The sequence below is a fragment of the Pipistrellus hanaki genome (assembly GCF_964339955.1).
Source record: "Pipistrellus hanaki genome assembly, chromosome: 3".
In the NCBI taxonomy this organism is placed as follows: domain Eukaryota; kingdom Metazoa; phylum Chordata; class Mammalia; order Chiroptera; family Vespertilionidae; genus Pipistrellus; species Pipistrellus hanaki.
Window position 1 is genome coordinate 184,754,249 of NC_140505.1, and position 27,306 is coordinate 184,781,554.

A 27,306-nucleotide genomic window follows, 5' to 3' on the forward strand; every position below is an offset into this window, starting at 1 on the left:
TTATCTCATGGTTATCTGATTAGCAATCTTTTTTTTTCATACTTAATTTTTAGAAAATGTCCAATTACAGTTGTCATTCAATGTTGTACTAGTTTTAGTACGGCACAGTGGTTAGACATTTATATCACTTGTTAAGTGATCCCCTGATATTTCCATTACCCACCTGGCACCATGCGCAGCTATTTCAATACTATTGACTCTATTCCCCATGCTGTGCTTGACATCCTGTGACTATTTTATAGCTACCAATTTGTACTTTCAAATTCCTCCTGTAACCTTATTTCCCTTGGCCATGTGACAAAACATAGTGACAGGTTCTGAGGATCAGGATGTAGACGTCTTTGGGGGGCCATTATTCAACCTACCATGGTGAGTTTGGGTGAAATTTTTCACTTAGTTGAAAAGAATGTCTATTCTGTAATTGCTTTGTTAGGTCAAGTTTGTGAATCATTATTTTCAAATTTTCTATATTCATACTGAGTTTTTTACCTTCTATTTCTTGTGGATAAAAGGGGCCAGATGCTAACCTGACAAGCTCAGGGGAGGCCTGCATGGCGGTCCTGCAAACTCAGAGACCTCAGTCACCACAAAGGATGGTCTGAAATGAAACTAACTAAAAGCAGTGATGGTGGGCAGTCATGTCCTAGGCCAATACCTTCACTGACAAGGTCAACCTTTACCTTAACTGAGCCAGTCTTTTTTTTTTTAATCTATGATAACATATCCTTGAAATAGTAACTTGCAATTTTCCTTTTTCTGCCAAACCAATTTTTAAAAAAATATATTTTATTGATTTTTTACAGAGAGAAAGGGAGAGAGAGAGTTAGAAACATCGATGAGAGAGAGTCATCGATCAGCTGCCTCTTGCACACCCCCTACTGGGGATATGCCCGCAACCAAGGTACATGCCCTTGACCGGAATCGAACCCGGGACCCTTCAGTCCCCAAGCCGATGCTCTATCCGTTGAGCCAAACCGGTCTTGGCTAACTTTCCTTTTTCTGGACCCCTTGGGGCACAACCTAATGTGCCTGGGCGCCAGGACAGACACCACAAACTCCTTCATTGTTATTGTTATCATATCCACTGTGGACTGTTGGCTATCCTGTACCCAACTGAGTGAAAGAAGTATGTGTCTATCATTTTACTCTTCGTCCAATCCCAGAGGTTTCCCCGCTTTGCTTTCTCCCACCTCTCTTATCTATCACCATTGGATTTCATGTAACCTACCTCTGTCCCCTTCTTTGATTGCAACGTATAAAAATAGATCCAGCCCTAGCTGGTTTGGCTCAGTGGATAGAGTGTCAGCCTGTGGACTGAAGGGTCCTGGGTTCTATTCCAGTCAAGGGCATATTCCCGGGTTGTGGGCTAGATCCCCAGTAGGGGGAAGGCAGGAGGTAGCCAATCAATGATTCTCTCTCATCTTTGATGTTTCTATCTCTCTCCCTCACCCTTCCTCTCTGAAATCAATTTAAAAAATGTTTTAAAAAAATAGATGAAAAAAACCACCATTCTCTGGAGCATTATCACAATCCGTTGAGATTCTGATTGCCGGCAGTTGTTGACAGTTTGCTTCAAATAAACTCACAAAAATTCTTCATAGGTTTGGATGTTTTATGTTAACACCCTATAAGTTACTGAGAAAGATGTGTTTAAAAAAATACTCCACTGCAGCCTGGCCAGTATAGCTCAGAGGTTGAGAGTGGATTTACGAACCTGGAGAACACATTTCCATTCCCGTGGTCAGGACACATTCCCGGGCTGCAGGCTGGATCTCCAGTAGGGGGCATGCACGGGCAGCCAAATATATTATTTTCTTCATTAATATTTCTAGCTCTCCCTCTCCCGTTCTCTCTGGGGTGAAACACACACACACACACACACACACACACACACACAAACACACAAACACACACCCTATATAATAAAAAGGTAATATGCAAATTGATTATCACTCGAACACACAAGATGGCTGCCCTTATGTGGACACAAGATGGCCACCAGGGGAGGGCAGTTGTGGGCAAGCAGGCCTGCAGGGGATGGCAGTTGGGGGTGACTGAGCTGGCAGGGGAAGACAGTTAGGGGCGACCAGGCCTTCAGGGAAGGACAATTAGGAGTGACCAGGCCAGTAGGGGAGGGCAGTTAGGGGCAATCAGGCAGGCAGGGGAGCACTTAGGTATTGATCAGGCTAGCAAGGCATCGGACATCCCTCGAGGGGCCCCAGATTGGAGAGGGTGCAGGCTGGGCTGAGAGAGACACACACTCCTCCCATGCACAAATTTCGTGCACCGGGCCTCTAGTAATACAATAAAAGCCTAATATGCAAATTGTCCCCTTGACCAGTAGTTTGACTAGTGGGCGATGCCAGCTGGGCAACTGTGGGAAAGAAGGCCACAGCTGGCAGCTGGCAGCAGGCAGCCACTAGGCACCCTACCTGTGCACGAATTCCATGCACTGGGCTCTAATATATATATAAAAGCCCACCTTGAAAAAAAATACACCGCTACAATTGTGGGTTTGTCAATTTTTCCTTTTGGTTCTGGCAGTTTTTACTTTACATATTATGAAGCTGTGTTAATACATGTACACACATTTATAATTGTTATAGCCTAAGAAATTGACTTTTATCACCCTAACCCTAACGCTTATGTCCCTTTAACTCTGACAATGCTTCTTGTCTTGAAGTCTACTGTAAACTAAATATAGCTACATCAGCTTCTTTTGAGTTAGTGTTTGCATAGTACATATTTTTGTATCCTTTTAATTTCACCTTTTTATATAGTTATTTTATTTTTTATAAATGGAGGGGAAGTGTTGTTTTTCATTTTAAAAAATATATATTTTTATTGATTTCAGAGAGGAAAGGAGGAGAGAGAGATAGAAATATCAGTGATGAGAGTGAATCATTGATTGGCTGCCTCCAGGCATATGCCCTTGTTTGGAATCCAACCTACGACCCTTTAGTCCAGCGTTTTTCAACCGCTGTTCCGCGGCACACTAGTTTGCCGCGAGATGTTGCCTGATGTGCCGTAGGTGCAGACAAGACAAGAATTTTATAATTTTTCACTATTTTGTTTACTTAATATTTCATAATAAAGTAATTATAAAATACTTTCTTTGTGTTTATTTGATTCCTATTCAAGAGAATTACTTTATATATAGTCAATATAGGCACAGAGTTAAATTTTTTAACATTTTCTAATGGTGGTGTGCCTCGTGATTTTTTTCATGAAACAAGTGTGCCTTTGCCCAAAAAAGGTTGAAAAACACTGCTTTAGTCAACAGGCCGATGCTCTATCCACTGAGCCAAACCAGCTTGGCTCTATACTGTATAATTATTTTAAAATCCAGTTGACAACATTAGTATTTTATTTTATTTTATTATTATTTTTGGTTTGTTTTCTTGAAATTTTCTTTTTTTTCTTTTTAATAAATCTTTATTGATCATATTATTACAAATGTTCCTCATTTTTTCCCCCCTCCATTGCTCTCCTTCACCAGGTTTCAACATTAGTATTTTAATTAGAATGCTATCTATAGGGAGCGGCTATAGAGTCAAGCTTCAGGCTGACCTGAGGCCACAAAGAGTCCCAGCCTGTAGGGCAGAGCTCTCCTAGCATAATTAAGCCTGACCTTGTAGCTAATGGGCTGTGGGAGGTGCAGCAAGTGTTGCCAAAACAAGAACATTTGTATACAGTTAATCTACCCTTATTTTAATCAGACTATACAATAAAGCTTGCTGGCTGGGTCTTTTGTGTCCTCATCCAGGCATGGGAGATCCACGGAGCCCCAGCTGTATTCTCTTGTCTGTCTTTTCTTCAATCCTTCACCGCCCCTCCTCAGGCTCACCCTTGGCTGTGCTGGTGCGGCACATCTATCTTACTATATATTTTTTAATTTTAATTTTATTTTATTGATTTTGTACAGAGAGGAAGGGAGAGAGATAGAGAGATAGAAACATCGATGAGAGAGAGTCATCGATCAGCCGCCTCCTGCACACCCCCCGCTGGGGATATGCCCGCAACCAAGGTACATGCCCCCGACCGGAATCGAACCTGGGACCCTTCAGTCCCCAAGCCGACGCTCTATCCATTGAGCCAAACCGGTTTTGGCTATCTTACTATATTTAATGTAAATATCCACTTACATTAAATTTAGGTTTAAGTCAATTAACTTACTTTTTAAAATTTTTTATCCCACCCTTCCTGTGTTCCTTTTTATTTCTTTTTTTGGGCCTTCTTTTGAATTATTTTTCTTCTTCTTCTTCTTCATCTATATTTTTTTTTTTATGGCAGTGGTGAGATGTGAATATTATTCTATATTTTTTCCTGTAGTAGCTTTTAATAACATATTCTTTTATAATCCTTTCAGTGATTACTTTATTTATTTATTTTTTTTAAATCAATCTTTATTGTTCATATTATTACAAAGGTTCCTCATTTCTTCCCCCCTCCACCAGGTTCCCACCCCACCCTCTGCCCCCTCCCCATCCCCCATTGTCCTATCCATAGGTGCACAGTTTATGTTCAGTCTCTTCCTCCCTCCCTTTCCCCGATAGTAAATCCCTTTTCAGATAGTAAATCTGTTACTTAGCATTTTCTCATATCAATAATACCTCCACATGCCCAATGATACACTTCACACAAAAGACATTTTCAAATAGGTCAACCAGCCTCATCCAGGCCCCACCCAAGGCACTCACAGATCAACACCCCAATGCTATATTAACTCAACACATCAAGATCTAAGCCTTCATCACTTGATTCAGCAGACCCTCAAGTTCCCGCAAAAGTTTCCAGCCATGTCTGAGAGGCAGCCGTGGGCAGGTACAGGCGAGGAGCGAGCTGTTTCGGGCCTGGCTGCTTCGGGCCTGGCCTCTGTTGCTCTGGTTCGTTCCACAACCAGCTGCTCCGGGTCTGGTCACTGCCGCTCCTGACCTAGTTGCTCTGGACTTGGCTGTTGCTGCTACAGGCCTGGCCGCACCCGACCCGGCTGCTCTGGGCCCGGTTGCTCCGGTCCCGGCCGCTCTGGGCCTGGCCGCTCCCAGCCTGTCAGCCGCTGCTCCGGGCCTGGCCGCACCAGACCCGGCTGCTCCGGGCCTGGCCGCTCCCAGCCTGGCAGCCGCTGCTCCTGGCCTGGCCGCACCAGACCCGGCTGCTCCAGGCCTGGCCGCTCCCAGCCTGGCAGCTGCTGCTCCGGGCCTGGCCGCTCCCAGCCTGGCAGCCGCTGCTCCGGGCCTGGCCGCACCAGACCCGGCTGCTCCGGGCCTGGCCGCTCCCAGCCTGGCAGCCGCTGCTCCGGGCCTGGCCGCACCAGACCCGGCTGCTCCGGGCCTGGCCGCTCCCAGCCTGGCAGCCGCTGCTCCGGGCCTGGCCGCACCAGACCCGGCTGCTCCGGGCCTGGCCGCTCCCAGCCTGGCAGCCGCTGCTCCGGGCCTGGCCGCACCAGATCCGGCTGCTCCGGGCCTGGCCGCTCCCAGCCTGGCAGCCGCTGCTCCAGGCCTGGCCACTCCCAGCCTGGCAGCCACTGCTCCGGGCCTGGCCGCACCAGACCCGGCTGCTCCGGGCCTGGCCGCTCCCAGCCTGGCAGCCGCTGCTCCGGGCCCTTTCAGTGATTACTTTAGGAAAACGTAATATTGATCCCAGACTTATTAAAGTCTAATATAATATTAATAATACGATTACTACTACCAGGAACATTCTGGGACATTAAAGCATTTTAATTGCATATACCACTTGCAACCTTTTATTCTGCTGCCGTCATGAACTTTAAACCCCACAGGACATAATTGTTATTAGTTTTTTCAATCAATATTAACTTAGACTTATCCGCATATTTACTTTCCACTGTTCTTCACTGGAATTCCCATGCTTCCTTTCAGGGCCATTTCCTCTCTCCTTTTGAGAAGCTCTATTGGTAACAAAAACCATGGGTGATGAATATTCTGGTTTTGCTTTGTCTGAATTTCATCTTCATTTAAAAAGAATTTTCAGAATTTTAAAATGCAGAATTCTAGGGTGGCCATTGCTTCCTTTCAGCACTTTGAAGATGTCATTTTTCTTTTCTTTTTATGATTTTTAATTACAGTTGACAAGCTATATTATATTCGTTTCAGGTATCTACCCTCATTATTAGACATTATATAACTTAAAAGTGGTCATCCCGATAAATCTCATACCAATCTGACAACATTCATAGTTATTAGAATATTAATGACTATATTCCCTATGCTACACTTCACATCTCCATGACTACTCTGTAACTCCCAATTTGTACTTCTAATCTCTTAACCTTTTTACCCATCTGGAAACCTTCTAAATGTTTCTTGTATCTATGAGTCTGTTTCTGTTTTGCTTGTTTGTTCATTTTGTTTTTTAGATTCAGTTGTTGATAGATATGTGTTTATTGCAGTTTCATTCGTATTTCTCCTCCTCCTCCTCCTCCTTTTTCTTTTCTTCCTCCTCCTCTTCTTCCTCTTCCTCCTCCTTCTTGTTCTAGAAGACCCTTTAACATTTCATGTAATACTGGTTTGGTGATGATAAACTCTAGCTTTTTCTTGTCCTTCCATTCTAAACGATAGCTTTGCTGGGTAGAGTAATCTTGATTGTAGGTCTTTGCTTTTCATTACTACTAGTATATATATTTCAGAGAGGAAGAGAGATGGAGATAAATAGAAACATCAATGATGAGAAAGAACCAGCCGCCTCCTGCATTCCCCATACTGGGGACTAAGCCTGCAACCTGGGCATATGCCCTGAGCAGGAACTGAACCGAATCTCCTGGTTCATAGGTAGATGCTCAACCACTGAGCCATGTCATCAGGGCTTCATCATGTTTAATATTTCTTGCCAATCCTTTCTGATTGTCTTCCTTCTTCTGTTCTGAGAAGTCAACTATAGGTCTTGTCATTGCTCTTTGGAAAATAATGCATCCCTTTTCTTTGAGACCCTTTGAGATTTTTTCTGTCTTTGATTTATAGCTGTTTCGCTATCAAAATCCTAGTTGTGGGTTTTGTTTTGTTTTCATTTCTCTTGTTTGGAGTTCCCAGAAATTCTTGAACCTGTGACTTAATGTCTTTTAATGGTTTTTAGAAAATTCTCAGTTTCTATTCAAATATTATTTCTGTCCAACCTGCTCTCTCCACTTCTTTGGGGGCTTCTTACATGTTAACCCTTCCCACTATGTCCATATTAATCTTACATTCCCCCTTGTACTTTCTGCTCTATTCCCTAATTCTTTATTCTGAATCATTTCTTTTGAGCTCTCTGATAGAATTTATAAGTTCCTTCTTCAGCTGTGTCTAATCTGCTGTTAAACCTACTTATTGAGACCACATGTTCAGTTCTAGAAGTTTCATTTGATTATATTTCATAGTTTACATTTCTGTTGAAATTCTGTCATTTAAAATTTTAAATATATTAACCATTATTATTTTTAAGTCTGTGTCTCACTCCACACATATGGATTTCCTATAGAGATCTTTTTTAAAATTAGGCTCTTAGTTTTGAGAGAATTACAGATTCGCATTCAGTTGTAAGAAACAATGCAGAACTATCTCATGTGCCCTTCCTCCAGTTACCCCCATGGTAACATCCTGCAAAACTATAGTGTGTCATCACAACCAGGACCTTGACACTGACACCTTATTATTCAGATTTCTACAGTTTTCCTTGAGCTTGTGTGTATGTTTATTTAGCTCCATGCAATTTTAACATATGTGTAGGCCTACTGGCCATTATTTTTTTCTCTCTCTCTTCACTGTCAATCATTCAGTTTTGTCCCCAGATATGTCTAATACTTTCTTATTGAATGCCAAATCTTTTGTACCAAATACATAATGTGAGGGTTTGAATGATGTTATCTTCCTCCAGAGGGAATTTATTTTTGCTTTTGGCAGGATGTTAGTGAAGAGGCAGACACCTTAACTCAATCAATGACTGAAAGGTTTGGATGCTGAGATTCAGTTTCTGGAGGGCTGGAATATTTCCAGTGTACCCTACTCCAGAGTATAACCCTTTGGGGCTCCACTGCAAGTCTGGGTCATTTACCAACAGGCCCTCATCTAGAATCTCAAATTTCAGCTGGACTCTGTACATCTCTTCGTCATAGAATTTCTTGAAGATGCTAACCAGCTGCTTAGCTCTTGCCCTCTACTCAGCTCTGGCGTTTGTAAGTGGACAGGGGCCTCAGGAAGACGGAGCCCCACAGGCAGGCTCACCGCTCTGAGCTTCTCTAAGCGTCTTTGTTGCTCAGTTCTCGCCTATCTTGCTACCTTCACGGGATGTTTGAAATATGGTGTTTGTTTTTTTCTAGGTTTTCTCACTGGAGCAACAGAAATCGCCTACATCACCTTTGTTTCTCAAACCAGTGTTTTGTGTTTGTTAAGCTTCACCTGAGGGTATTTTTTCCATTTTTTAAAAATTCCTTATTGTTTAAAGTATTACATATGTCTCCTTTTCCCCCCATTGACCTCTCCCCAGCCATTCCTACCCCCAGCACATGCCCTCCCCCTCTTACTGTCTGTGTCCATGATTTATGCTTATATGCATGCATACAAGTCCTTTGATTGATCTCTTACCACCACCCCCTTTCCATTGTTTTTTAAAAAATATGTTTGTATTGATTTTTATTTTTTTAAAAAATATATTTTATTGATTTTTTACAGAGAAGAAGGGAGAGAGATAGAGAGCTAGAAACGTTGATGAGAGAGAAACATCGACCAGCTGCCTCTTGCACACCCCCTACTGGGGATGTGCCCGCAACCAACGTACATGCCCTTGACGGGAATCGAACCTGGGACCTTTCAGTCCGCAGACCGACGCTCTACCGCTGAGCCAAACCGGTTTCGGCTGTATTGATTTTTAGAGAGAGAAGAAGAGAATGGGAGGGAGATATAGAAACATCGGTGAGAGAGAAACATCAATCAGCTGCCTCCTGTTCGCCCCATATTGGGGATGGAGCCCGCAATCTGGCCAGGTTCCCTGACTGGGAATCGAACCCATGACCTTCAGATTGGACTGGGTTAAAATCCAGTGCTGCCCCTTCCCGGCCACGGGGCCGTGGGTAAGGGGCCACCTCTCCATGCCTGTTTTCTCACAGGGCTCCCCTCGCAGGAGTAAATTAACTAAGATATGCCAGGGATCTGAGCCGAGCGTGCCTGGCACGGAGTAAGTACCCAGTGTACCCTGCATTAGCATTCAGCCAAGACACACCACGCCCTGCTCTGTGCCAGGGGCTGGGGAACACGGTGGTGAGGTGGCCAATGTGGGCTCTCTGGGCCTGGAGCTGACGCTCCGAATGCCTTACAATTAGAAGTAAGTGGAGCCCTGGCCGGAGGGCTCGGTTGGTTGGGCGCCGTCCCACACACCAAAAGGTTATGGGTTTGATTCCAGGCCAGGGCACCTACCCAGGCTGCAGGTTCGATTCCTGGTCTTGGCACACACAAGGGCAACAGATCAACTCTCTCACACTAATGTTTCTCTCCCTTCCTCTCTCTCTAAAGCAAGTAATAACAACAATAGAGACAGCAAGCGAGTTCATTACCAAAGAGAGGGGTGTGCCGTGAGAGAATGAAAAAGGAGGATCGAGCGGATGCCCCTGAGGTTTGGGACTCGGATGAGGGATTCGTTCTGGAGTAGAACGAAGAAAGCACACGAGTTCTCAGCGAAGTCAGTAGACTTCAAACATGGTTTCCTGTTTGGGGTGCTGCCTCCAGCGACACCGCTGGTCCTCGGGGGATGATTCCACTCTGGCTGGAAGGTGGGAAGCTTTGGAAGTCAGAGAAGGCTCATCTCGCTGGTGTGACCTTTGACCCCTGATTGGCGCCCTGGCAGTTCACAGGGGCCGGCATAGGACAGATCCATGACGCTATAGATGGAGCAGGAGGGTGCAGGCTGCGTCCCTAAGATGGTGTGGACCGGGTCAAGGCCCCCCAGGGATGGTGGGTGCTGGAGGGGTGGGTGGGGGGCTGTCAGAGTCCAGCTTAGAGGCTGAGCAGGCCAGAGGTGTCCAGGTAGACCGTGGGGAGGGGAGGGGCTGAAACACACCAGGGCCACCTTCCTTCCCCTCCCCCACCTCCCAGGACTCCGAGGGAGGCACCGCCGGGGGGTCCAGGCACAAGCTCAGGCAGACTGGGTCTCAGGACACAAGCCAGGGACCTGGTTCCCAGAACTGGGGCACAGGACGGGGACGGGGGGTTGGGAGTGAGCCGAGGCCAGCTCTCAGAACTGGGACACGTTCCCCGTGGGACCTGCGTTCTGCACGTTCTCCTCCGTCCGTCCTGGGAAGTGAGGTACACCTGCCCCTGGGCCTGCAGAACCCGTCAGGTTGGGGGAGATGGGTGGATGGGTGTTTTGGGTGAGGCTTGGGGCACCAAGGTGGCACCTCCTGTCTTTGCCTGCTGCCCCCTCGCCCCCCCATGCCCCGCCCGGAGCCCCAGCCTTGCAAGCAGAGTCTCAGAGTAAACATCATGTTTATTTTGAACATTCGAATTTACAAAAACAAGAAAGTGACAAAATCTATGGCATATCACACACCCACACACACACACACACACACACACACATACACGTTGCACCTCACGTCACTATATACAAAACGGGGCCAGGAGGACGGGAGGGGGCGGGCCCCCAGGAGGATGCACTGATTTCCGTGTCCAACAGCGTGACAGGCTCTCCCACTGCTCAGCCAGGGCCCACGTGAGCCTCTTCTCCACCCAGGGTCAGGGGTCAGGGGTCAGGGGTCAGGGGCCAGGGGGACTTGGGGTGGCAGGCAGCTGGGACAAAGGGGGTAAAGAAAATGGTCCCACCTCTGGGAGGGGGCCCCTTCCCGTTTGCTCAGGGCACAGGTGCAGGGAAACAGAAAGGGGGGACCAGTTCCGGGGAGAGGGGTCCCCATTGTGGAGAGAGCAGCGTCAGAAAGCGGGGCTCAGGTCTCCCGCTGTCCCAGCTGGGTGGCCTCGGGCCCCTCGCCCATTGGGGGTTGGGCCGGTGTCCCCATCTGTAAGATGAGGGCTTCCATCTCTGCCTGAGTCTGCTGGCGGAGGACACGTGTGATTGTGGCAGGTGACCTGGCCCCAGGGAGGCGGGCTGGGCCCAGCATGCCGCAGAGGCGGGGGGGGGGGGGGGGGGGCGGGTCTGGCAGGTGAGAGCTGAGAGCACCTGGAGCGGGCTTGGCCCGAAGCGGGAGGGGGGCTGCTCCCGCCCCGCCCCTGCCTGGGACTCTGGGGGGGCAGTGTGCCTTCCAGGCCTCCTGGAGTCTCCAGCCAGCGGAGGAGGGGACACAGCCTCACCAGGGGGACCTGGGCCTGGGGGTGGACCAGGCCTGCCTCCGTCCCTCCACCTCACACTCTGGGGTGGGAGGGAGGGAGGGAGAGGAGAGGGCCAGACACGGCCCTTCAGGCGGAAACCCACTGGGAGCACTGGTGCCCAAACCCCACCCCGCAGTGTGGGTGACTGTCCCCTGGGGCGGAGGGGGGGCCTCCGAGGACACCTGCCTGGTGTGAACTCGGCTCCGTCACCCGCTGGCTGATGGATCCTGGGCAGTTACTTCGCCTCTCTGTGCTCGTGTACGAGGAGAGTCCTAGCTGTGAGGATAGGACTCACCAAGTATGAGGGGTGGGGGCTTGGGGCAGGCACTGATGAGTGGGGTCCAGGCCACCCACCAACGGCCCAGACGCAGAGCCTGCCCCCGTGTCCTGCTACCCCTGGATGGCCGTCCAGGGGGCAGCAGGCATCTCATGGCCACGGCAAAGCGTACGGACCTGGATGTCCTCTGGGTGGGCTCGAGGGACCAGGTTCTGTCCCCTCCATCCTAAGACCCTCTCTCTCCCCCGGGGCTTCCCCAGAGGCGGCTTCCTTAAAAACAAAACAGAAACCCACGGATCTAAGCGTCCGGGGCCCCTGACGTCCAGGCTCCCAATCCCGCCATCACCCCAGCAACAGCGCGTGTCACTGGGAGATACTTGACCCAGTACTTGGGCTGATGTCATTGGCTGTTACCAGGGCAACCTAGGTCCCAGCAGGTTCCGGCTGAAGCGCCATCCCGCTCCTCCTCCTGGGTCCCTCCGGGGGGAGGGGCCGGCGGAGGAAAGGTCTGCTCCTGCTCTTAAAGCCCCCCAGCCCACGGCTCTCCGTGGCATTGGCCGTGAGACAAGGACAAAAAGTGGGGCAAGAGGCACCAGTGCCCACGCGAGCCAGGTAGCGTGCAGCTGCCCGGACCTGGGAGGGGATGGCAGGGAAGGACACCGGTGTCCGCAGCTCCCTGTTGCTGCCACAATGCCGGGGGGAGGGGCGGGTGTCAGGCCTCCCGGGAGGCAGGGGCTGCCAAAGGGGGGTTCCCGGAGGAAGATGTCCAGGTCGTCACGTGGGAAAGCATTCCGACCTGCCAGGTGTGCGCCCTCCAGGGGCAGGCTGGACTCAGAGGCCCTCGTGGCAGGCAGGAGGTGTGGGCTCTCGTCCTGGCCCCGCCCCCCTGTGCTGGGCGATCCCGTACAAGTCACCTGCCCTCTCTGAGTGCTCCCCTATCTGCACCATAAGGGACCCGACTGGGTGGTTTCTCAGCTCCGACATTCTCCCACGCCCGCGGGGGAGCTGGTGAGGACTCCAGGCTGGGGACCGGGAAGCCACCAGCCCAAGGAGACACACGCAGACAGGCAGAGTGCCAGGCTGGGGGCGCCCCGAAGAGCTGGTGTTTACAGTTTGCACAGGAGGGGGCTGCCTGGCCCTCTGCCCTTGCCTGACTCTCTGAGCCAGCTGCTGGCCCTGACTCGTGCCCAGCCAGATCCCAGGTGCTGCCCGTCCCAGGACCTGCCCTGCCAGGAAAGTTCTCCAGAAGCCACAGACCATCTCAAATGCTCACAAACGAGGCAGGCTGGCCCAGAGAGGGCGGGGACTTAGAGAAGGCCACACAGCAGAGCTGGCTGGAACCAGGGGCGGCTCCGCCTCATGCGACGCTCTGCACAGCCCTGCATGCTTCTGCTGCTCATGGGCTTCTTCCCTCCTCAGAGAGGGCGGTAATGGGGCTCTGCCAGGGGCCTCTGCCTCATGCCACTCCTAGCTCAGGGCGAGGTGGCCTGGGCCCGTCCCAGCCACAGATGGGAGGAGTGCCCGTGCAAGCAGTGGACACAGCTGCGGGTGGGTACGGGGGTGACTAGGGCCTTGTGGCCCCCTGGGGTCTTGGTCCCTGACCCTCCAGGCCAGAGCTGAGAAGGGAATGTCCCGGAGGTGGGGTTTGGACAGGCATGGAACCAGCATTCAATCCACTGCACACAAAGGAATGAGGAAAAAGGAGGAGGAGGGGTGGGGTGTGGGGTAGAGGGTCCATCGAGATCCCGCTGCCCTTGCCTGCAGCTGGTGGAGAGGGGTGGAGGGGGAGTCCGAGTCTCCTAGGTCTGTGCCCTCCCCTTCGCAGCAGGGACTGCTCTGCAGCCCTGAGGGGAAGGGTCAGGTCTGTTGCCTGGGGCCATCGGTGGATAATGGGCCCTCCCCCCCACAGCCCCATGGGATGCTGCTGACATCAGTGGATTCAGATGTGGTCAGTGGAGGAGGCTGTGGTGGGGGTAAGGAGGGCTGTGGGCACTGCTACCCCCCTGCAGGCCCTGGACTCACCCCAGGTGGGATCAGGGGCAGCCATCAGGCAGGCATCCTGGAGGTGTGGGTGTGGGGGCGGGAAATGAGAGGCATGGCCAGGCGTGAGCAGGAGGGGAGGCCAGTGAGTGGGAGGCTGAGGGGGGAGTGCGCCCCCTCCTGTAAGGTCTCCACATTGGCAGGCAAGGGGGGCCCGGGACACAGTGGCCCCTCATGCCCTGGCCCTCCCCTTGCAGACGTCGAAGGCCGTCTTGGTGGCGCCCCCGAAGGCCTCCACCAGCCGGTCTTCCCAGGGGAGGACGTTGCCCGGCAGCGGCCCGGTGCAGTTGGCGATGCCCAGGACCTGGGCCGCGGTCAGGGCGTGGTCCCACAGGTTAAACTGGGCAATGTCACCCACGAAGGCCTGGGTGGCGTCGAATCGACCTCCCAGAGCATCCTGGGCAACGGAGCAGAGAAAAGGGAGAGGGACATGCGGTGAGGGTGCAGAAAAGATATAGGCAGGCCCTGTCCCAGTGGAAGCCCCGCCCCTATGTTTGAGCCCACCCCTAAGGTTCTAGCTCCGCCCCAAGCTGCTAGCCCCGCCCCTAAGCTGTTATTCCACCCTAAGGTTCTAGCCCCGCCCCTAAGGTTCTAGCCCTGCCCCTTGGGCAGGCCTCCAATGGCCCGGTCAGACCTAGCGATCACTGCTGTGCTTTCAGGGTCCCTCCGCCTCGCCTCTCCTCCTCAGGGCCCTGGGTGGGTGGTATTTCTACTTGGGCCTCCGGCGTAGCCATCACCCTATCAGAGCCTTACCTGTTCTTGGCCCAGAATGAGGATCCCGTGCGGCTTGATGGGGTGCCAGGCAGCCAGGTTCTCACCGGAGCCCCGCAGCTCCCCGTCCTGGTAGGCAGACCACAGGCCGTCTCTCGTGGTCCAGGCGATGCAGATGTGGTGCCAGCCGTTGTCCTTCAGGCTCAGGGGGAGCTGGGCCACCTGGACACAGATCCCCCAGCGCCAGGTCAGAGGTCACAAGGCCCGAGGCTGGAGCAGTTGTGGGGGGACCAGGAGCACCATGCCCGTCCTTCCGGGGACGGACCCGAGGCTTGGCCCTCTCCTTCCTCCCATGTTCCCTTCTAACCATGTTCCCTTCACCACCCGCTGGCTGCCATCCGTGGCTCTGTCCAAGTCAGCACTCACTTCTTCGGACTTCAGCACCCTGGACAGGGCACAGGGCCCCAGTCGGGGAACCGCCAGTGTCCTTTGAGCACAGACCTCCCACACTCTCTCCTCTTTCCCCACCACCTAACCAGACCGCTTCACCCAGACCCCCCGGAACTAGTCAGTGCTGGTTTTCATTTGTTTCCGGGCAGTTCCTTCACTTACAGGCCTGTAAGGTCACGTGGGGTGAGAGCCCCATCTCCAATCCTACCTTCCCCTGAACACCTCACTCAGCGCCCGGCACACAGCGGGCTCAGAAAGTGCAGGCCGTGGCAGAACACGCCTTGGGCTCGGGCGGGGCACTGGCATGGCCCCTGATTCTGCCAATTCCCCCCTCTCCCCTCTGCAGGGACCCTGTGGGGTCTGCACCTTCCTCTTGGTCTCCGATTCCTCATCTGTGAAGGGAGGAGGTCAGGCGAGGAATGGCCAACAGGCAGCCACTCCGCCTCCTTCCCCTAAGGCAGACACGGCCAATCCATCACAAGCCGAGCCTCGGCCTCAGAGCCCTCCTCCCTGCAGAGCTCTCGGAGGCCACCGCTGCCTGATTAGCCCTGGCCTGGGAGGGAAAGGCGTCGGCTGCCTGTGGTTTGGTGCTCCCAGAGGCTCTTTCATCTCCTCGTCCTCTGAGATCACAGTTCAGTGCAGCACTGCCGAGGCCCACGCGGTGCCAGGCCTAGTGCCGGGGATGCCATGCTGGCCCCAGCGGTGAGGGAGCGGGTCTGCCCCAAGGGAAGGGCTTCGGGAACAGAATTACATACAAGACAAAATGCCGCAGGGCCGTTAGGGAGGTACAGAGCCGATAAAGGCCCAGAGGAGGAGGGGTGTGGGAACAGAGACATGGAGCTTAACGCACCTGGATGACTACGGACTCTGACCCATCCCCACGAGACAGAGCGAGGGGGGAGCACAGAGGAGCAAAGGCTTGGAGGGAGGCAGCAAAGGGGCCTGTGAGGTCTGTGAATGGGGCTGCCCTGTGCCCTGTCCAGGGTGCTGAAGTCCTCAGCCGTGAGTGCTGACGGCCCAGGATGGCAGCCAGCGGGTGGTGAAGGGAACATGGTTCGTTAGCAGGATCTAGTCTAGATGTAGTCCGCCTTCCCAGTCTTCTCAGGACCTACTGGGTCTCAGAAAGACCTCACCGCCCATCTCCTTCCTCCACTTCCAGGACACCCATAAAAACACCTCCTGCTGAGCAGGATTCGGCTGGGGCCTGGGAGGGGCCTCTCCGTCAGGGGGGTCCTGGGACCTCTCTCTTTGTCCAGGAGAATGAGCAGGACCCCTAGGCAGACACGTCCAGCCCTGCTCCTATAGCTGGCCGCCGGGGAGCCTCTCCTCCCTCCCCCGGAAATGGGAGCCCCCCACTGAGCCCTCTGGGACTGGAGCCCCTCTCCAGCCGGCCCCAGGTCTGGCTTGTCCCTGTGCTCCGGAGCCCAGCCTGGCAGGCAGCAGGCATGGCGGGTGCGCTGCATACACCAAGCGAGAGAATGGAAAGGGCCCCCCCGTGTGGGGCCGGCCCAGTGCGGGGCTCCTGGAAGGGTGGCCCTGCCCCCAGCCCTGTGGTCTGCCCAGCCCGCTGACCTTGTCGTTGATGAGCAGCTCCATGGGCTCGGGGCCGGCCTCCAGCAGCACGATCTCGTTGGCCTGCCCCGGCACGGAGTAGGAGAAGGGGGTGCCCTGGCCGGCGCTGCCCGGCCGGGCCCGCAGCCACACGCAGACGGTGAAGGCGTAGAGCTCGGGCAGCGCCTTCCGCACGCGGGCGTACATGTAGTTGTTGCGGATGGGGATGCTGATCTTGAAGGCGTCGGGAGGGCTGTAGGCTGAGGACCCTGCGGGGGGCGGGATGGGGGGCAAGGTGGAAACGGTGGGAGTCAGTGCACACCACTGAGGGTGTGGTGGGCAGAGCATGCTCCAGTCCTCAGGCACCTGCTGTGCTTCCCTTCAGTTGTGCCCCTGCTTTGGCCCCTTCAACCCACAATTCACTCCCCGCCTCTGCTTTCTAGGACTAACTGGAGGCCCGCCTCCTCCAGGAAGCCTCCCGGATTTCTTCCCCCCAGAATTCCTGTCCTACATTTAAGCCAGTCCCGGCTAAAGGTCAGCTCATGGTTTTCCCTGGGATCCCCAACTTGTCCATAATCCCCTGGCGGTGGTCCTCACAAGGTTTCAAAGATGAAAGATCCCTGAGAGCTTATGAGCCTGAAATCTCTACTTTTCAGATGAGGAAAACGAGGCCTGGGTAAAGGAAGCAAATTTCCAACATCACAGAGCAAGCTGGTGACAGCTGGGGAGCCAGGAAGCAGGTCTCCGGATGCTCATTCCTGTATGTGGTCCATCACGTCGTTTCTCTGTCACCCTGGCATGCCAGGCCCCGGTGTTAAACGAACAAAACCCTGGTTCACTGAAGGCGATATTCTGTGGGGTGCTTAAATGCATGAGCTTTGGGATCGGATTTAGTTTGAAGCCTAGATCCACGACGCACTGGCTGTGTGACCCTGGGTAAGTCACTTGACCTCTCTGAGCTTCAGTTTCCCCATCTGTGGAATGGGGGTAACAACAGCACTATGCCCCCCGTGGTGTGTGAAGATGAAACCGCAAGGACTTGACAGCTGATGTGTCAAGGTCTTAGCGCACTCCCAATATAGAATAGGTGCCAGAAAATACAAACTTAATACTAATGAGAAAAAAATGGTAATGATAAAAAAAATAATAATAATAATGGGAATGGCAGCCAGCAATCCTCTCCCTCTGCGTTTCCCAGCTCCTCCCGCTGTTCTCTCTCCAGCTTCTGGAGAGCATGAGGATGTTTTCCCGGTGACTCTCCCCCTTTCCCTTCCCCCCAGCCCAAGAGCCCCGCCCCCCCAGCCCCCATCTGGGGCCCGGACCCACCATGCTCCAGGCCGGCTATGCGGCCCTGCAGGGCGTCCAGCTCCTTCTCCACCTCCTGCCGCTGCTGGTGGCTGCTGTGGCTGAGGGCCGCGCGCTCCTTCTCCAGCGCCAGCACCTTGGCCAGCAGCTGCCCCTCCAGCTTGTCCATCTTGGAGTGCAGGGCGGTGGGCACCGCGGGCGCAGGGGCGGGCGCGGCTGAGAAGTTCACGCGGGCTGGGAGCTCCTGCTGCTCTCAGGGCAGAGAAAGGAAACGTGAGGTCACTCCAAGGGGGGAAGGGAAGGGACCCGGGGCTCAGAGACCCCCTCCCTGCTGCGGAGTGACCCCAGGTGAGCTCCAGCTTCCGGTAGGCAGAGTGGAGCCAGCAATGCCAGCTTCCAGTCGCAGACCGAGCGTCTGGCAAAGCATGTTAAGGCTATAGACTCAGCCCACCTGGCTTGGCTCAGGGGCTGGGAGTCCACCTATGAACCAGGAGGTCACGGTTCAAATCCCAGTCAGGGCATATGCCCCGGGGTTACAGGCTCCATCCCCAGCAGGGGGCATGCAAGAGGGAGCCAATCAATGATTCTCATCATTGATGTTTCTGTCTCTCTCTCTCCCTCTCCTTTTCTCTCTAAAATCAATGAAAATATACAATAAAGATCATACAGCCAGACAGCTCCGGAGCCAAATCCAGCTCGACTGTGGTCAGACTGGTGTGTGCTGGCAGCTGAGAGCAGGCTGGCTCCGGCCCTCAAGGACCTCCCAGCCAATGGGGGGTGTGAGCATCGGGGCGGTGGGGGGGGGGGCGGGGAGAGGGAGACAGAGAGGGCTGGCAGGGAGAAGCTCCCGGGGCGGTTCCAATGTGCAGCCGGGGTGATGGCCACAGCACACTCCTTCATGCCTGAAGCTGCCCCTGATGGGTCCTTGAAGGTCTTCACCTGCTCACTCGCCAAGCTTTGGGCACTAGGCAGACCCAGGGGCTTCTGGCACAGGGCTCCAGGGCTGTAGCCATCTGGGTGGAATGTGGTTAAGATAACAGATTCCTGAGTCAGGCAGCCCAGAGTTCAAATCCAGCTCGAGAGCCAACCTGCTGTTCTGGAAGGGCCAATCTCAGTGCTGGAAGGGCCGTGGCTGGGGGTGCTCGGTCCCAGCCCTGCTCTGTCCTCAGTTTCCCCCCTTCCACTGTGCCAAGCTTGGAAGGAGGGGCACACATCCGAATGAGCATGCAAGGCCCATCCTTGGCACTTTACATGTATTTACTCATGAATTTTTAAAATATATATATATATTTTATTGATTTTTTACAGAGAGGAAAGGAGAGGGATAGAGAGTTAGAAACATCGATGAGAGAGAAGCATTGATCAGCTGCCTCCTGCACACCCCCTACTGGAAATGTGCCCGCAACCAAGGTACATGCCCTTGCCCAGAATCGAACCCGGGACCTTTCAGTCCTCAGGCCAACGCTCTATCCACTGAGCCACACCGGTTGTGGCTGGGTCCCAGACCTTTATGGCGAGGATCAGAAGGCCATTCAGGGGACCCTGGCAAGAACCACTGCCTATCCCTTTAGTGGAGTCTAAATACCCAGGCTAGTCCAGACCACCATCTCCCCATCCCCAGGGCCTGCCCTTGACCCAGACCTCTCGCCGGGGGCTGGTGCTGCAATCCATGCCCCAGTGTCCAGTTCGTCCTGGGGGAACCCCACCGCACCCTCAGTCACTCTCACTCCGCCTCCCTCAGGCGAGGGCTTCACCAAATGGCCAGAAGCCACAGGAAAGGTGCGCCACTCCCTGAGTCAGGAGAAACACAGATTAACGCCGGCGAGTGCGCTCACGCCCCCCGGACAGGAGCGGCTTCCAGATGAAGCCCAGGCTGGCGAGACTCGCACGCAGGTGGGCGTGTGGACGCTCGCTGCCACTTTGGAAAAGCTTTGGGCCTACGTACCTCCTGCCGCTAACTCTGTGCCTCTCCCAGGCCCGGGCACCCCACTGCTGGGGATGGAGCCAGGAGACACTTCCAGCCACCACAGCACACCGCAGGCTGCTTTGTCATAACCCAAACCGGAAACAAGCAAACGCCCCTCACGGAACATGCAGACACGGCCACAGAGACACTGCACAGCATCGAGACGTGACAAACAGCCCCCGGACTCAGGCCCAGCGAACCTCAGGCTTAGTGAAACCGAGAAGACCAGACCTGGGGACGCAGCCGCGCCCGTCGGAAGGGTGTTCGGACGCGTGTTAGAGGGACGGGTGGTGGCAGAAGCAGAATTGGGGTGCCTCTGGGAAATACAGATTTTGGGGGGGGGCGGTCACAGAGAAGCCTGCTGGGGCACTGGACATGTTCTGATTCTTCATCTGGGCGGTGCTCTCATGGTGTTTCCACACAGAAAACGTTCACTGAGCTGTGCATTTAAGATTTGTGTCTTTCGTAAGTAAGCTGTGTGAGCTCTCAGACACCATGAGTGTAAGATATAACTAAAAAAAATAAACCAAGTCCCACAAGGAAGGGCCTGCTGCTCGGCACAGCAGCCTCCTCTCCTGCGGGAAGGCCTGCCAGGGACGAGAGGCCTCAGGGGCACAGAATGACAGAGCGAGAGGGGTCCTGCCCACCCCTCCCATTTGACAGGTGGGGAAACTGAGGACCAGAGAGAAGAAGACATGTTCTGAGGTCACAACAGGTGGCAGAGCTGGGGCTCAAGACACCAGGTATCTTGCTGGAATGAAGGTGCCACCCGGGCCGGAGCAGGGGGTAAGGGCTTCCCAGGGCAGGTCCCCCACCTGCCAGCCACAGGGAGCCGGGCACCAGGGTCTGCAGGTGGCTGGAGGGCACAAGGTTCCACATCCTCAATCCAAAGGCCAGTGGGCAGAGCCTCTCCTGCCATGCTCTGCTGGCCCCCTTCACGGCCCAAGAGGCTGGGTCAGGGGAAGCAGCCCGCAGAGGGCAGAAGCTTCCAGAAGGGGTGCCCATAAAACAGACATTAGGAAAGGCACCAGTAGGTTCTCTAAGTCGCTGTGTTTATCTGCAGATTTCCCTGAGAAACAGGAGGCCCGGAGCGGGTGCCTGGAAGCTGGGGGGCTGCACACATATGCACCCCCTCCCCCAACTCCCAATCTGGGTGCCCAAGAACTCATCATTTAAAGACCCAAGGGCCTGGACCGAACCTGGCCCCTCCTTCTACCCATTTTAAAGATTAAAAAACTGAGGCCCAAAGAGGAAATGTGATCAGCCTAAAGCTGCAAGCTGGAAGCTCTCAGCTTTGTGCCGCCTGGCCTTCCTACTGCTGAGAGAACGCACAGCTGAAAGGTGGTTAGGGAGGGTCTGGCCCCTGAATCTTCTGACAGCGAGGAAACCAGAGCGGGGCTGGGGGCTGCCTGCCTCTGGTTCCTTCAGGTTCTCTGAGCCTCCACTTCCTTATCTGTGTGAGGAGTGTGTCCAGCCTGCTCCAGCCGGCTGAAGCCTGCACAAGCTCATACAGATGCAGCAAGCGCCCCGTCAAGGCTACTTCTCGTTGTTCTTCTTATCAGCGAGGCTCTCACACCGTCCTCCTGATTACCTGCCAGCAGGACGAGCCTCTGAGTACTGAGCCTCATCACCCTCGCTCTGGGTGCTCTGAGGCAGCAATGGCCAGGGACCACCAAGCGAGGGCCGCTGCCCTCGCCTGTCCTTCTCACTCTCCAGAAGGCACTGAGGCCTGACCCCTCCAGATGGATCTGGAGTTAATGATGACCCACGAGGGCTCTGGAGCCAATGTCAGGGTCCAATCCAGGTGCCACTGCTGTGTGACACTGGGCCAGTTCCTTAACCTCTCTGAACCTCGGTTTCCTCATTTTAAAAAGGGATCGGACAGCACCCCCCCTCCTAGAGGTTGGAGGAGGATAAAGGGAGAAGCACAGTGCGCTGGGACCTGGGACGTGCTCGGTGTGAGCTGTACTTGTTAAGTCCAGGGCCCTCTGTGGCCGTCAGCGTGTCCCTCACCCCGGCTCCCGCTCCCAGACGGAGGGAGGCGGCCAGCTTGCGAGGCTGGCGGAGGATGTGGTGTGTGTCGAAGAATGACTGCCGCGATGGATCCTGAGGTTTCCGTTATAGATAAATCAGCGCAGACGCGGAACACGGAGCACGTGGCCTGGCCGGTGGCCACATCAGCGGTCCAGCCCTTCTGGAAAGTGGTTCTTGGCCGCAGCCACAGAAGCCAGTATCCTCTGACCCAGCAGCCCCACTCCCGGGAACGCAGCCTGCGGGAGCCATTCAGCAGACTTTAAAAAAGAAAAAGCACGGCTCTCTGCCCCACGTGGATCCCGCATGGAGCGTCTAAGGAGGAGAATTAGAAACCGCCTACATTCCCCAGCAACAAAAGATGCCCGTGGGACCGAGGGCTGGCAGAGCCGCGACGGACCCCGGGTACGATGGCGCCACGAAGGGGCAATGACCAGCAGAGCGGGCATTGGGGTAAAAGGACGGGAAGAAGCTGCAACACAAATGCAGTGGTGGGATTAGAGCTGATTCCCCCCAAAAAATACCTTTGACACTTTTCCATTAACAGCAACAGCCATAACAACAAAAGTAAAAACACGAAGACCAACCATTTCTCCCAAGCCCTCCGGCACCTGAGGCCTGGAGAGAGAGGCGGGGCCGGCGGGACCCTCCCCGCCTTGGGTAGTTGGCCTTTGGGGTGGGGAAGGGGTGATAGGGGCAGAGTGTGATCAAGGAGGGCCTCTGGAAGAGGTGTCTCAGAACACTCTTAAAGGATACGGATAGATATGCTGGCGGGGAGAGAGGGGACGGGGAGACGAGCCAGGTCCCCAATGGCAGCCTGGACCAGGCTGAGGAGTTTGCAATACAGGAAGCCCCCGTGGCCTGAGGAGGACCCCTGGGGCTGTCTGAGGGGGGAGGGTGGAAAGATGTGTCTGGGGGAGGGAGAGTGACAGGCTGCTGAGAGTGGCCACAGAGAGAGCGGCCAAGCGGAAGGAGGAGGGAGGGGAGGACCCCGGCGCGCCTTTCCAGAGCACACCCCGAGTTCAGGGGGGACTCTAGGGCCGGGGGCTGGCTGGGGGGAACTCCAGAGGGAGGAGCTCAGGGACCTGGAGCTCAGGGGAGAATCCTGGGCTGGAGCGGAAGCTGGGGCGTCCCAGCGGAGTGGATGCTGGAAGCTGAGGGCGTGGCTGGGCTCCCCCAGGGAGAGGGAGGTGGGAGCCAGGAGGGGCCGCTGTTAAAGGGGGAGAACCCGGAAAAGGGCAGAACGGCGGAGAGGGAGGAGAGGCGGTGCGGGGTGTCTAGGAGACAAGGACACGGAAGCCTGCAGGAGGAATGATCAGGGGGGTCAGAGGTCGGAGAGGGTCCAGCGAGGTAAGGACTGAAACATTTTATTCAGTTTATCAACGTCAGTGGTGCCGCCAGGTGCCTCGGGGGAAGCCACGTGCGGAGAGAAAGCAGACCCTGACCCTCTGGAGGATCCATCCTTGTGTGGATGTCGGAGGGAAAGAGAAGAGAGAAACGAAACGGTGTCTGACAGGGGGATGGAGTCCAGCTGAGACCAATGGTCCGACTCCACACCCGGGCCCGGGAAGAAGGGTGGGCAGAGCCCCGCCTCTCTCCCCTCGTGTCCACCGCACCCAGAGAGCGGGCGGGTGCGATGGGAAGTCAGAGCTCCCCCCCTGACAGGCGGGCGAGTGCCAAATCCCAGCGGCCAGGATGGCCCAGCCTCAGGGCTACGCCGAGCCGCCCTGCCAAACGCGCAGGTGCTGGGGGAACAGGCCAGCCTGCCAGCCCAGACGGGGGCGGAGCCTCGGTGCCATCTGGGTGTGGGGGCAGGGGCTGGGGCAGGCAAGAGGAAGTTATTTGAAAACCAAAAATTGTTTTACATTAATAAAATTTATTCCTGAAAGGAGGGTTTGTTCCAGTTTTTATTTTTGGCTATTTAAAAAGTCAGTAAAGCCGAAACCGGTTTGGTTCAGTGTTAGAGTGTCGGCCTGCGAACTGAAAGATCCCAGGTTCGATTCCGGTCAGGGGCATGTACGTTGGTTGCAGGCACATCCCCAGTAAGGGGTGTGCAAGAGGCAGCTGGTCGATGTTTCTTTCTCATCGACGTTTCTAGCTCTCTATCTCTCTCCCTTCCTCTCTGTAAAAAAAAATCAATAAAAAAAAAATATATAAAATCTGAATTTTGAAAAAAAAAATAAAATAAAAAATAAAAAGTTAATAAAGAGCCGTAACTGGTTTGGCTCAGCAGATAGAGTGTCGGCCTGCGGACTAAGGGGTCCCAGGTTCGATTCCCATCAAGGGCGTGTACCTTGGTGGCCAGCACATCCCCAATAGGGGGTGTGCAGGAAGCAGCTGATCGATGTTTCTGTCTCATTGATGTTTCTAACTCTCTATCCCTCTCCTTTCCTCTCTGTGAAAACTTAATAAAACATATTTTCAAAAAAATAATAAATAAATAAAAAGTTAGTGAAGGGATAGCTTAGGGTTAAAAATAGCCGTCACTCAAACTGACTGGGCACGCCTCAGCCCAACATTGTTCTGGGCCCTTCATGGAGACTGTCTCACGTATTCCTCCTGACACCCCAGTGAGGCAGGTGCTGTTACTGTCCCATTATGCAGGTGGGAAAACTGAGGCTCCCCTTCACTGCTGACTTTCAGCGTTTCATTATTTTTATTGTTGTTGTTGTTGTTATTTCTTGCACTTGTCTCTCAGGCTAGAAACCCCCCAGAGCTGGAGTGGGAAAAGGGGTGCTGGCCTGGCAGACAAGCCCCGCCCCCCCCGACTTTCCTCCTGCCTCTGTCGCTCGCCATAGGAGGTCTCTGAGGCCCACGTTTCTCCCTGTAAGGTGAGAGGTTGTCTGTGATGGCTCCCTGGCTGCACTCTGACACCCTGAGGGCGGGGTGCGGACACCAGCACAGACTTTCTGAGGGTCCCTCACGGGGGTGGGCATGGCCAGCCTTCCAGGTGCCGGGGCCTGGGCTGCTGAGCAGAGATTTAACCGAGGGAGAGCTGCGGGGAGGGGGGTTTCTCCCTTCGGCCTCTCTCCTCTCGGCCTCTGCCGGGGGCACTGGGTTCGGAGGGAGGAATAGAGGGGCAGCCGGGGCTTGGCCTCCTTGTCTCCCTTCCTTTCACAGCTGGTTTTGTTGCCAACGCCCTTCCCTGCGCCTGACCCGCCGGGTGGTCAGTGTCTCCCGGATGCCTGTCCGTCCATCCGCCCAGCTCCCCTCCCACAGGGCCTCACAGGGAGCTGGGGGCTGGCAGCTTCAGAGGAGAAATGACTGGCCCAGGGTCACGTGACTGCCGACAGTGGGCTCCTGGGTCAGAGCTCTTGGGTCCGGCTCCCAGCCGGAGCAGGGATGTCTGAGAAAGGCGAGTGGGCGGGGAGGAACCCTGTTCTCAGTTCTCCACCCAGAGCTGCCAGCTGCCAGGCATCCTGCTGGGGCTGGTGCCCTTAGGTCGGGTCCCAGGCACAGCCCCGGGGGGCATGGCTATGGGCTCTGTTTGTCTTGGGCAGGAGGGGGGATTCCGAGTTCTGTCTCCTGACCCCTAGGAGTGGTGTGGGTGGGCTGCTCTGGGGAAGTCTCAAAGAAGAAAATGAAATGGACATTTCATGCATTTCTACACCCCCTACGTGTCAACCAGTCCTCGCTGCCAGCGGACACCGTTATACCCACTTTGCAGATATGTAAGCTGAGGCTGACAGCCTCAGGCACAGGGTCAGTCTCCGAGCCACGTGCCCTAAGGGGAGTCCTCCTTCTGGCCTGCGGAGCAGGAACCGCCGCCCCCTGGGAGATGGGAGACCTGAGGGTCCAACTCCAGCCGGCGGCCTCCCCAGGGCCCCCCGCTCAGCGCGGCCAGAGCCCGGGCCGCCCTCCGGCCCCTCCCACCCGCTGCTCCCCGACGGCGGGGCGCGGCGCTCACCTCGATGCGGTCGATGCGGTCGCGGAGCGCGCGCACCGCGTCCTCCAGCTCCAGGAAGAGCCCGGGCGGGTCGGCGGGGCCGTCGGCCATGGTGTCGCGGCGCGGCCCGGCGCCCTGCAGGCCGCCCTCGCAGCGGCCCAGCTTGCCCGTGAGCTCGCGGATGAGGTCGCGGTCGGCGCGGATGCGCTCCTCCTGCTGCAGCGCCGTCCGGCGCAGCTGCTCGGCCGCGCTCTGCAGCAGCAGCAGCTCGTCGCGCTCGCCCGGCGCCGGCGCCGCGTCGCCCTGCGCGGCCCCCGACGGGCAGGCGGCGGCCAGCGGGGTGCACAGGAAGCGGCCGAACAGCGGCAGCGGCGGCAGCGGGGGCGCGCTGGCCGCCGGCGCCCCGGGCCGCTCGGGGGGCCCCGCCGAGCCGCCCGCGCCGTGCAGGGCGCTCAGGCCGCGCTGCGGGCCCGGGGGCGCGGCCGAGGCGTTGTCGGCGGCGGGCAGCGCCCGCGCGCGGCTGGCCGCCAGGGGCACGCTGGCGATGATGCAGATGACGGCAGCGAGGAAGGCCAGCATGCCCGCGGCCAGCAGCACGGCCAGGAACTTCAGCGTGAGGCGGCGGGGGGCCGGGGCCCGGCAGGCGCGGCGGCGGGGTCGGGGCGCGGGGCCCGGGGCGCGGGGCCGAGGGGGCCGGGGCGGAGCGGGAGCCGGAGCGGGAGCGGGAGCGGAGGCGCCGGAGATGTGGCCGCGGCCGCTGCTGCCGCTGCTCTGAGCCCGACGCTGCGCGGAGGGAGAGAAGGGGAGGGGAGCGGCGGGGAGGGGAGCGGGCGCGGGGAGGGGAGCGGAGAGGCGGTGGGGAGGGGAGCGGGCGCGGGGAGGGGAGCGGAGAGGCGGTGGGGAGGGGAGCGGCGGCGGGGAGGGGAGCGGGCGCTGGGAGGGGAGCGGCGGCGGCCCCGCCCCCGGCCCCCCCCCCCCCCCCCCCGGGACCGCCTGGCCCGGCCCCGCACCCCTTCCGCGCCGAGCGGGTGGGGGCGCCGCCGGGTGCAGCGCGGAGAGCTTTCTCCCGCCTCGGTCGCAGGGGGAGGCGGCTCGATGGCCAAACCGAGGACCCCTGGGCGCCCCGCACCCCCCTTCCAGTGCGCTGCCCCCCCCTCCCCAAGCCGGTGCCAACAGCCGCCTTGTGGGCAGCCCTCCCCTTGCACCCTAGTGTCCAGCTCTGTCCACAGCCAGCCCCAGCCTCAGCCCCGGTGAAGCCTCGCCGTGGACAGGCTCATAACGGAAACGGGGAAAGTGAGGCCCTCGGAGGCCAGGCCGCTGTCCAGGGTCCCGCAGGCGGTCCCCGGAGCAGCAGGGGGCCCAGGCTCCTCTGACCGGACGCTCACTGTGGGGTGGTCCTGGGTGGCTGTAGGAGAGGGAGAATAGAGACCGGTGTTGGGGGCAGGGGACCGGAGATTTTGACCTAACCTCCTGAAGGAGCAGAGTTTACTCCCCTCCATCTGCACTGAAAAAAATAAATAAATAAAAAAATCTTCCTGCCCCTGGCTGGTTTGGCTCAGTGGACAGAGCATCGGCCTGCGGACTGAAGGGTCCTGGGTTCGGTTCCAGTCAAGAGAACGTGCCCGGGGTTGCGGTGGATCCCTGGTGGGGGGCGTGCAGGAGGCAGCCAGTTGGTGGTTCCCTCTCATCATTGATGTCTCTCTTTCTCTATCCCCCCCTTCTTCTCTGAAATAATAATAATAATAATAATAATAATAATAATAATACGATAATAATAATAATA

General features: G+C 55.8%; 1 protein-coding gene across 1 annotated transcript; it reads right to left on the reverse strand.

The window, feature by feature from the left end:
* Positions 1-12,148: 12,148 nt before the first annotated feature.
* On the reverse strand, positions 12,149-26,369 carry NPTXR (neuronal pentraxin receptor). The gene is made up of 5 exons (XM_084880030.1): positions 25,545-26,369; positions 17,662-17,887; positions 16,357-16,604; positions 14,377-14,556; positions 12,149-14,020 (listed from the first exon to the last, which is right to left on the reverse strand). Exons 1-5 carry the CDS (start codon positions 26,100-26,102, stop codon positions 13,796-13,798), a joined length of 1,437 nt encoding a protein of 478 aa, XP_084736156.1. The 5' UTR covers positions 26,103-26,369; the 3' UTR covers positions 12,149-13,795.
* Positions 26,370-27,306: the final 937 nt, after the last annotated feature.